The 10724-nt window shown below is 54.0% G+C and overlaps 1 protein-coding gene across 5 annotated transcripts in view; it reads left to right on the top strand.

Annotated features, from left to right (window-relative positions):
- The first annotated feature begins 4238 nt into the window (after positions 1–4238).
- Positions 4239–10724, top strand: part of EIF4G3 (eukaryotic translation initiation factor 4 gamma 3) — a 152347-nt gene continuing 145861 nt past the window's right edge. For 4 of the 5 annotated variants that reach the window (XM_027443099.3, XM_027443094.3, XM_072026772.1 and 1 more), the window contains exon 1: positions 4239–4524. In XM_027443099.3, coding sequence (XP_027298900.2) covers positions 4328–4524 — 197 coding nt within the window. In that variant the 5' untranslated portion in view covers positions 4239–4327. The remainder of the gene's footprint in view (positions 4525–10724) is intronic. The other variant, XM_072026782.1, reaches the window with a different exon arrangement.

Below are 10724 nucleotides of genomic sequence, written 5' to 3'. Positions count from 1 at the left end.
TGCCAGCCCGGCGCTGGGCTCGTGGGTGCACAATCTTCCTTGTGCGCCCCTAAACTCATCCCAGGAGATTATTTTCCAGTCCCCAGCCTGGTTATATCTGCTGTCTTGGCCTCCACTGAGGGGACAGCCCCAGTGCAGGAAGGATTTGAAGGGCAAGAATCAGCTTGCACCCTTGCAGGGTGAGGGCCTGGCTGGGGGGATGCTGCGGTCAGGGCCGTGGGCCTGGCGGCAGAGGCCTGCCCATCTGGGAGGCCGCCGGGGTGGGTGCAGCCGGCAGGAGGTGACTCATCCCGCTCACGTGCCGGTGCCTGGCGTGGGCTTGCCCGATCCTGGGTGGTATTTGCCTTATTTCACGCTCAGCCGTGCCCTGGAGGGCTGAGACGTTGGCCGAGGGCTGAGCCCAGGCAGGAGAAGGAACTGGCACGTGGGCCTGGCTGTTCCTGAGGAAGGAGGGGAGGCTCCAATTGTTTTTGCAATTATATTTTTTTTTCTGGGGGATATTGGAAACAGATCACTGGGGGGAAAGCAGGAGAAGCCCAGAAGGAGAGGCGCTGTTGTGCCATGTCAGGTGATAGCGGGTACCCAGAGCGTGCGGGAGCCTCCGGAGCAAGCTGGGAAGGGCGGCCTGCAGCAGGGCAAGTGCCGAATTCAGTACGGCCAGGTCCCAAGATGCTGACCCCAGCTGTCTGAACTGCTCGTCTCCTTCTCTGCCTGCCCTCTCCAAGCAGGACTGACACCCCAGCACATTGCGATAGTGCTGGGGTCACTTGCTGGGACCATCAGGTTTTGGGGCAGCGAATGGGGCAGGAGCTTCTCCTCCCGGCGCTGCTGAAGGAAGGAGGAGAGCAAGCAGGAGGTGGTGAGCAGGTTTCCAAGTCCCACCACACAGCTTGGAGCAGACCTGGGACCTGATCACACAGGTCACCATGGTGGTGGTTCTTACTCAGAGCCAAGTAATAAAGAAGTTGGTTAACTTTGCTTGCCCCCGGGGCCATCACTTTGTTCATTATGATCTCCTCTCCAGCAGGACCTCTGCAGAAAACCTTTTTTCCAGTGATACCCCAAGCCCTACACTCTCTTTTCCCAAGCTCACCAGCAGCTCTGCAGCTCTTACACACTTTGCCACATGGGTGTGAGCACATCTGCCTCTGGCTTATTGATTTCAGCAAAGAGGTATGTAAAAGATTGGTGGGACTGAAGAAAGTGTTGGTGATGCTCTGGGGCTAGTGCTGAGCGCTGTAAATTCAAGCTGCCCGTGATGATACAGCTCCCAGGTGCTAATAAAACAGCACAAAAAATAGGAGGAAAAATTCAGTGGAGAGGAACCAGAGGCAGGAGGAAGGGCATGGATCCAACCAGCACTTGCTCAGGCTCGCCAAAACTGCAGGTTTAGTTGGCCAAATTGTCCTATGCGGGGTAGTATGAAAGAGAAACAAAGTGTCTGGTGTTAGGAAAACAAAACAAAACAACAAACGAACAAAAAACAGAAGTGGCAAAGAGATGTCCTGAGGAGGCATCAATTCTGTAGGAGCTCTAAGGCAGAGCCAGGAACCTGGCTCCTTTGCACGGCTAGCACACTTTGGAAGACAACATGGTGAAAATTATGTTTTTTTTTTTTTTTTTTTTTTTTTAAATTCTAAGTGGGCAAAAAGGCGTGATATATCTAAAGATACTTTAGCTAGAAGGCTCGTTCACAACTGTGTTTACAGGCAGCTATTTCTGTAGAACAGAGGAAGCCATAGATGTCAATTTGCTCCTGGTGTGAATTTCCTTCCGCATGAAGGGCTGTACCAGGAGCTGTGCCATGCTGGGAAGCAGTTGATGGAGCAGTGCTGGGCACCAACCCCCATGGGCCACATGGCTTTGCTTACACCCTGAAAATTATCACAGCAAACTCTTTGTGAACCTTCAAAAAGGTACAGAGTGGGATCTGTCCTCCCAGCTCCCTGCAGACAGGAGGGAAGTGCTGTGAGGGGGACAGCTCTCCAAGATGTCTGGAGATCTATCAGTTCTTGGGCAACCGTGATAAAAATCTCTGTGTGGATTTAAAAAAAAAAAAAAACACAAAACAAATAAACAAAAACCAACCAAACAACAAACAAACAAAAACAACAAGTTAACCAATAAAATGGTGAAATGACAACCATTATCTCTGTGTGAGATTTGGGTTTGGGATCTTGGGATTTTGTGATCAGCAAGCAGTAAGCTGCAGAGGAAAGCTTGGTCTGACAAAAATACCCAGAGCCCCCTCTTGTAAATAAATATTTGTTCCTTGCTGCATATGGAAGCAGACAGAACTGCGAGTTTCCCTGTTCAGGACTTCTTTACAAGCTGTTTTGGTTTGTGCTTTTTGCTTAAAAAAAATTAATCAGTCTCCATTTCATCCCATTCCCTGCAAAGCAGTTTGAGGTAGATGTGAGCTCAGCTCATCACGGGCATTTTTCTCTCACCGGCCCTTTTACCCTGTGCAGAGATATCAGGAGCAATGGAAAGCACAGGGCTGGGGAGGGAAAATAAATAGCGTGCTCGTCATCCTCCCTCTGCCACCAGCTCCAGTAATAACTTCTGGTGCCACGCAGCGCACTCATTTGGCGTGGCGGCGCTCTGTAGATAGCACCTTAGTAAGTAAGAAACTATTCCGATCACAGAGCTACTCCTACTGGAGGCCTGCGAGGAGCTCCAGCAGCGTGGCCGCTAGCAGGGGCTTTTCTCCTGACCCCACCTTGGAGCACCGGCCCCGGTGGAGCCTCGCGGTACACTGAAGTCCTCTCGCGTGGGTGGGTGCAGATGGGTTTCACATCCCACAGCTGACATGCACAAACCACAGTGTTTTATAATTCAGGGTCTGGGTAAGATCTGACCCAAAAGGAATAAACGTAGTCAAGACCCTTTTAATAATTTTTTTTTTTGGGTGCTAGGCAGGGTTTTAACCCTTACAGGCCACGGGTCAATACGATGCTGGTGCTTGTGAGAGTAACGGAGCCCAGCCTCTCTCCCTTAAGGTTCAGATTAATAAATAAGACATTTCTGCGTATTCTGCTTACATGTTGGGCAGTTGCAATGTGGATAGATGTGTGTGATGTGTGTGGCTTACTGGGTACCTTGTCTGCAGTGACCAGGCCCCCCCCCCCCCCCCGCTCTTTCTCATCGCACAGCTGGCTTTCAGTCACAGCACCAGTTCCTCGCTAAGTGCCTGAACATCCCACCAAGAGAGCTGTTTACTTTAATCAAAGAAGCTTTTCACTTCTAAGAGTTTATTTGTGATTGCTTTAAAGTACGATCTTCCTCCTCAGCTCGCAGCGACACAAGGACACAGCAGATGGGATGCAAACACACCACGGAAAACTCTTCCTAAAGATCTTATGGGGTTAAATTTTTACCCTGGCCTAAAGGGTCGGCCACGGCACATGCCCTGAGGGGTGGGAAGCCCCCTCCTAACCCGAGGTGTCCCTGCTGGCAGAAGGCAGCACCCGCCCAGCACAGGCAGCGCCTCTGGGACCGTTTCCCCCTCACAGCCGCGGCCCCGCCGCCGAGCGCTGCCGAAGCTCTCCGGAGCCGCTCGGCCGCCGAGCCGAAAGCGCCCGAAGCTGCGGCCTCGGCTCGCCCCGAGCGGCTCCGAAGAGCCCCGAGCGGCTCCGAAGGGCTCCGAGCGGCTCCCTCCTGGGCGGGGACCCCTCCTCCGAGCCCGCCCGAAGCTTCCCGAACTCCCGCACGTCCTCGGCCTCCGGAGGGAGCCGAAGTTTCCCGAGCGCGGGGGTCACGGGAGGCGCCGGGCCGCGCGGGGCGGGGCGAGTGGCGGGCCGGGCCGGAGGGCGCGTGCGCCCCGCGAAGGCCTCCGGAAGGAGCCGAGGTTTCCCGAGCGCGCGTCGCCAGCGAGCGCCTCCGGAAACAGCCGAAGCTTGCCGAGCGCCGCCGGGCCGAGCGGCTCCGGAGCGGCCCGAAGGCGCCCGAGCGTCCGTCCTGCCGGACTGCTGGAGGCGGCCGCGGCGCCATGTTTGATGCTCCGCTGCTCCTGTGAGGAAAATCCGCCGGCATCGCCCGACAGCCGCCGCCGCGAAGGGCGCCGCTGCCCCCGGGGAGGGGCGCCGAGACCCCCCGCCGCCGGCGGCTCATGAGCAGCGCGGCCTGAGCCGCTCCCCCCCCGCTCCGCCGTGCCCTCCCCGCCGCGAGCCCTCCGTGAGGCGCGTTGTCACGGAGACCGGCGCCGGTGCCGGCCCGCCGCGCTGCCCCGGCCGCCGCCCCGGCCCCCGGCCCGCTCCCCCCCCCCGCGCCCGCGGCCCGGCTCCCGGCCCCGCTCCCCGCCGGGGGGTGGTGGCTCCGCTTGGCGATGAGTTTACCGCAGAAGGCGGCTTTGAAACCCGGCGCGGCGGCGGCGGCGGCGGCGGCGGGGACCGGCCCCGGCAGCGGGGCGGCGGCGGCGGCGGCAGCGGGGCCGCCTCCCCCCCCGGCTCCCCCTCACCCGGCGGCGCCGGCGCCCGCGCCTCACCCCACCATCAGGGCCTTGCCGCCACAGCCGCCCCAGCAGTATCCTTTCCCCGGGGGGCGAGGGCCCCCCCGGCCGGTGGGGGGGACGGGAGGGGGGTGGGGAGGGGTTGGGGAGGAGGGGGAGGGGGTCGGGGCGCAGCCCTTTGGGGCCCCTTTTTGTGTGTGTGTGGGGAGGGGGCGGGCCCGCGGCACCCCCCAGGCGTGGAGGGGGCTGCACCTGCTGGGGCAGCGCGGGGAAGGGGCCCCTGGCCCCCCCTTCTGTCCCCCGCTGTACCCCCCTGTGCTGCCCTGTCCCTGTCCCCCCCCCCCGTGGGGTGCTTCCTGCGTGGGGGCCCCAGGCCCAATCTCCCCCTTCCCCCCCCCCCCCCCCCCGGTGAACTTTTAATGTGAAATCGCTTGTCACTTTGTCACTTTCGCCTCGGGTCCTGCCCAGGTAAGTGCTGGGTTTTTGTTGTTGTTTTTTAAAGGCGAGTTTCAAGGCCGGCTCTCCAGCCGGGGCCGATTTTCCTGGGGTTTTACTTTGCTCGTGGAAATAAATCTAAGGTGGAATGTGGCGCTGAGCAGCTTGCCCCGCGAGGCCGTGTGTGATGGGCAGGAGAAGCTTTCCACCCAAAACCCCTCCGCCAGAACGGCCCTGCTACAAAGAGAGGCCGGCGCTCGGGGAATGTTTTTAAAGGTCTCCGGTTCTCTGCGACTAGGCCCCGAGTCAGGAGGTAAATACTGCAGGGATCAGCAGGAAAGTGGGGTGGCGAGCGAGCGTGCCTGCCTGGGTTTTGTTTCCAGTGTTGGACAGCATCCCCTGGCGAATTGGCGTTCCTCCCCCTGAAGTTTTTTTTTGGGGGGTGGGGGGGTGTGGAGCGAAAAGACATGCTTGGTGAAATCCGGTGTTGTCCTGGATTGGTGTCGCATGCTGTGCAGGGGACAGTCAGGAGTGCGCGTCGCTGTTTGTTGGTGGTAACGACTTATATTTTAACATGGAAGCAGAGGGTTTATTTATTTTTTTTGCTTAAGATCCGTTTCAGCTGTGTGATGTGTGTGTTCTTTAAGAAACGTGTTCCCTGTGTATAAGCATTTTGCTGCTCTCACTTTCAGTTTTGAGGTGGGAAAACCAAGCCCTTTTATGATCAGTTTAGGTCCATTGTTTTCTTGAGCTTCCGGCAAGAATCATTCTTTCCCTGACCACAAATAATATTGCTTAAATCATGGGACTGTTGACGTTACAGATTTGTTTGGGTCAAGTGAAACCTCTGAAGAATGAAGAGTGCTGAGGAGGGACATACCCTCTGCTGGGTGTTTCTGGCTAGCTTGTGATACTCTGTAATTCCAGCATGTGCTTTATTTAGGAAAACAGCGCAAAGGTGCTGTCATTACCGAGTCAGCAGGGTGGTGGTGAGTAAAACTGTTGCTCAGGGGGAATTTGCTCACTTTGGAGTGTTGTGCCAAGAGTTACAGGGGGAACGCTGGCCAGCGTGCACACGGGGAGTCGGTGCTCAGCCGATCCTTCCAGCAAGGTGCTGGCTTGTCTGGGAACAGCCTTGTCCGTGCGGGATGCGATGCTGGTTGCCTTGACAGTTAAATGGCCAAACTTTGCCTGGGTCTGGGAGCAGGAGTGCGCTAAGGTTTCTACAGCACTTAATTTCCAAGTCATCGTTAAAAGAACCATGGAGGGATCTGAATACTTCTCCGACATCACCGAGGGCGAGCTTGGTGGTGGTTTGCCCGAGTGGCAGCATGGTCACAGCTAAGGCAGGAGAGCTGTTGCCTTTGGTGAGTTTTGTCACTACACGCCTTGCGCGCACGAGGGAAGAAGCCTTGGCTGACCTCTGAGAGCAGCCCTGAAGGAAGAGGCGTGGTGGGAACGTGCGTTCCCTAAAGGAGCGGTGGCAGCGTGGCACCTTGCCTGGAGCCACCTGGGTGCCCAGAGCAGGAGGGGGAGAGGAACCAAGCGCTGGGGAGCGAGGACACGTCAGAGGTAGGGATGCGGGCAGGTTAGTGTGATGGGGCTGTTTTTCCTTGTAGCCATGCCTGTTCCAGAAACACCGTGTTTGCCTGATACCGCTCCGTAACTTTTAAATAATCTGTCCATGCGGTGTATACAAACACCGTGTTCTTGGTGCCTTTTCAGCGAGCTGTGTTCAGGTGTCCTGGCTGGTTTTTCTTCTGCCAAAAGTTGTGCGTGCTTCCAGGCAGCAAACAAAAGCTGTTACCTTTTGTCAGCAGTGCTGCAGAAGTGAGGCTTCGGGAGCATAGTTCATCTGCGCTTTACTGAAGTGCAGAGGGTCATCTGAGTTCAGCCTTATTTTTAGCTCTGTTTGTTTTTTTCTGTTTTGGTACGACTGTTGAGACAGCATTACCCCACAGCAGATAAACTGTAGCTGCAGGTTTCTCCTGGCAACTCAGAGTGCATGGCAAGGTCCCCGTGTCTCCTCCTCGCAGCAGTGCAAGTAATGTTGATCCAAATGATTGGTGCATGTTAGTGGGTAGACTGCGGCTCAGACTTGGGCTTTTTAAACTAAGCTGCGTCCACGTGGTGAACTTGGTGTCTATGGAGACACACGGGGTTTCAGTACATCATGAAATTAAATGTACAACTGAAAAGGAATTGGGTAAGAGAAAACTGGACAGGAACGAGGACTGCTTACATGAAGTGCGTTTGTAGAAGGGGATTAACAAGGGAAAAGAAGAATTCAGGGGAAGAGATTTAAAATCAGTTTTCTGAAGGAAAGCAAAGCTGGAGTGTGATGGATGTGAATAACAGGAATGTTTTGGTGGGATGATCGTTCTGTTACGTGCTGGCTGGGAAGTTACTGGAGCTGCTATAGGACAAGAGAGCTTTGAATAATTTCCGTAGTGCGGCGGCTTTGAGAAATTAAACTTTCTATGTAAGTTGGGACACCTTTGTGCCTTTGGCGGTGGTGAGTAGTCAGTCAAACCTGGTTTCGGGCAGAAGCTGTGCTCTAAGTTGTCAGTGTGAACAGAACTCCCAGCTCCGTTCTGACCCTGCCTGGGGGGGGACAGCGAGGGTGCCCGCGTGCCACGCTGAGGTGCCGTGCTGGGGCTGTGATGGAGGCTAAAGCCAGACCTGCCCCCTTCCAGGCTGCCTCCGAGCAGTGAGTTCCACACGAAGCCGATTGTTCTGTAGCAGGACTTCTTCCACCAAAATGTAGAACGCTGAAGGTGCGCTGCAGGCTGCTGGCTTTCTGTGGGCCTTGGTGGTTTTAACTTGATGCTACTCCTGTGCGTTAAGTCACGCAGTGCTTCTCTGCTCTCCTTTGTGCTCCCACTTACAGGTTTCCGGAGGTATTTTTTGTGTGTGTTATAATAAGCTGTTCCTTAAAAAGTCCCCATGCTGTGAATAAATTTTGTGGATCAATATAATTAGGTCACCAGTGTCTTCCTAGCCTAGACATCAGCAAACACTGCGCTATAAAGGACAAACAGATTGATCTATGCTGAACTCGGGTAGCGTTGCATGCCTGCTGGCCCTTCAGGGTTAATTTAGCAGCGTACCTTGGAGCCAAATTAGAGCCATCTTGGCCTCTGTGCTGGTATCTGTAGGTTTTTGTTTTCTTACCCAAACTTCCTTGCATTTGGAGGGAGTTCAGCTTCCTGGTTTTTGATGCTCTATGTGCAAGCACCGGTAAGCTTGACCTTAATACAGCGCTGTAGCTGTTGGGTTGTGGGACTGGCTCTCCCTCAGCCCGGGTATTTTTCAGGTTATTGCAGCAGGGCTTCGTAGCAGCTTCGGAGTGGGTTTTTAAGCAACAGTTGTTAAAAAAATTCTTTCTCTTCCCTTACAGCTCTCCATCCCTACCCTTTGCTTCTGTTTCTGAGAAGTGGAGAGGAAGGGTCAGCATTTTTATGTGTTTGTGAAGTTCAGCATTGTCGTGCATGGACACTTGGGTTTTGCTGATGTTCCCTCGGTGGTTGAACGTCTGCTTTTGTTTTTGCAAGGTGCTTCAGCTGACTGTGCTGCAGTCCCTCGCAGAAAGCAGCACACAGGCGGTACGTGGCACCGCTCCGCATGGGAGCGGAGGTTTGCGGCGGCTTCCCTAAAGCCTGGGAGTACAGCAAGAAATACAGGATCGCTCTCAGGAACGTCAGAGATCTGTGTGAAGTCGGGGTGAGGTTCTGGCAACGCTTACCTGGTGTTCGGACGCGTGCCAGGTTGTGCCGTTGCAGTAGGCCTGCGCTGGCAATCTTCTAGTTAAATTAGGGCTGCTAACGAGGGCTTGGCTGTGTTGGCTTTTCTCTCTTCCTTGCTCATAGCTCAGTGAGCAGAGAGTTGAGCAGGTGCCGTAGGGTGGGAGGAGAAGCGGCCTGAGAACTTCCCCGGGGAGAGCATCGTCGGCGTGCCCTGCGGGAGAGCGGGCGCTGGGCGCTGGCTGCCCCTGGGAGCTCGGCGCCGGCGCCGCCTTTGCTCGCCGCGTACTCCTGTTCCGAGTGGCTTTTTTCCAGATGTGTGATGCAATGTCTTCGGGCGCTCTCTGGGGTTTATCTGTTGAGGACTTTGAAGATCAAGGCGCAGGGATTAGGCAGGCAGTGGGAGCTGCTTGGGCACACCAGTTGTTGGTGAAGGTCGTGGCTGCGTGCGAAGCGCCGTGCCTCCCTGCGCCTCTGGCGGATCAGCTCCGGCTCCTGCGCTGCTTCTGTGCTGAACTGGAGCTGAAACGAGACCAGGATCAGAAGTGCCCTCCCAAATGCCGGTCACAGATGCTTTTGAAGAATGGTGTTGGGAGCACTGCAGTCCTGTAAAGGAAGGGGTGGTGAAAGGCGGAAGAAACCAGGCTGGGCTCAGAGATGTTCCCTGCTTTCTGCTTCAGGTATAAGCCCTGAGTTCAGGGCCGAGCTTTCTGAAATCTCAGCTGGGTGAAGGGACACAAGGGATTCCTGTTGCCTGAGAAATGTTTCTGTTTTAAAAATGTGTGACTCTGTGGAGCTCTTGTGTCTTGGGAGGGGATGCAGCAGGAGAGAAGCTTCAGAAAAGCTTCTTTCACTGCTGTGATAGTGGCTGTCCTGCAGAGGAGGAATGGGCACGAGGTTGTGAGCATATTGCCAAAAAGTAAGTGCTTTTAGACTTCTCTGCCATCTCCCTTGTTGATGATCCCCAGCCTTGGCGCATCTAAGCATTCTTTTGAGCAGAAATAACTTTAATTTATTTAATGACAAAAGCTAATCATGTTATAGTGCAGATATGTCACTTTACTGGCTTACAAGAAAATCTTACAAGATTTTATGGTGAAATGTCTTGGAGAAAACCATTCTTCCAAAAGCGTGATTTGAAACAACTTCTATTCCTCTCATGTTTGGAGCCATGATTGCACATGTTCTCTGGCAGCAGCCTGCAGGTTACTTTAGTCATTTACAGATATATATTTTAACGTGCGGTACTGATCTTGGAACATGGTTTGTTTTTATTCATGGTAGTAACTTGATTAAGTTGAGTGAGTACTAGGAGCCTTAGAACAAGTAACCTCCCTTTTCAGTGTCGGGAAGTAGAACGATTTTCATCTGTGTGTATGGGTTTTGTCCGTCATCGTGTTAGGGCTGAAAGGCTCTTTCATCTCGCTAGCTACCATGGGCTGTGTTGAGCTAGCGTGCTTGCTCCGTTGTGTCATAGGAAGAGTTAGCAGTGAAGGTCTCCCTTTGGAAGTTGTGGCTAACCTGTATTTTCTTTTTCTCCCTAATGCAGCAATTTCAGGGCTAGTCCAGTGTCAAGTTCAGCTGTGTGTAAATCGTCTAACATGACTAAAGTTGCTGGAATTGTCACTCTGGGGAGTTAGAGATGGGTCCTACCATTGTTTTACAGGCGTTTCTTCAGTGGGAGCCTTCATCCATGACTTCATGTCTGTTTGCAATTGCAAAGGCTTTCCTGGAATGAATGGAGAGGAGAAAATGGGCGTTTGTTCAGGGGCACGAGGTGCAGGTGGAGGAGTGGTGTGGCCCCTGTTCTGGAGGGGCTGCTGTTTCTGTTTTTAAACACAGTTGGTGTGAGTTTCCGTAGTTCCGTGTTGTGCACTTTGTGGTAGTTCCAGGAACTTCTCACACACACAGCTTTCCTTTCCAGGCTGCAGACTTTGTTTTGCCTCCCAAATAGGGAAGGATGATGTGGAACAGCTGGAAGAAGAAAATAGAATGGATTCTTAAAAAAAAAAAAAAAGGTCAAAGGGGGGAGAGCAGAATAAGCTTTTAGGCTAGCAAAACTTTCTAGTACATGTTATTCTTATGTTTTATTATAT

Source organism: Anas platyrhynchos, chromosome 22 (genome assembly GCF_047663525.1).
Source record: "Anas platyrhynchos isolate ZD024472 breed Pekin duck chromosome 22, IASCAAS_PekinDuck_T2T, whole genome shotgun sequence".
Lineage (NCBI taxonomy): Eukaryota > Metazoa > Chordata > Aves > Anseriformes > Anatidae > Anas > Anas platyrhynchos.
This window is presented reverse-complemented; position numbering and strand designations above follow the sequence as displayed.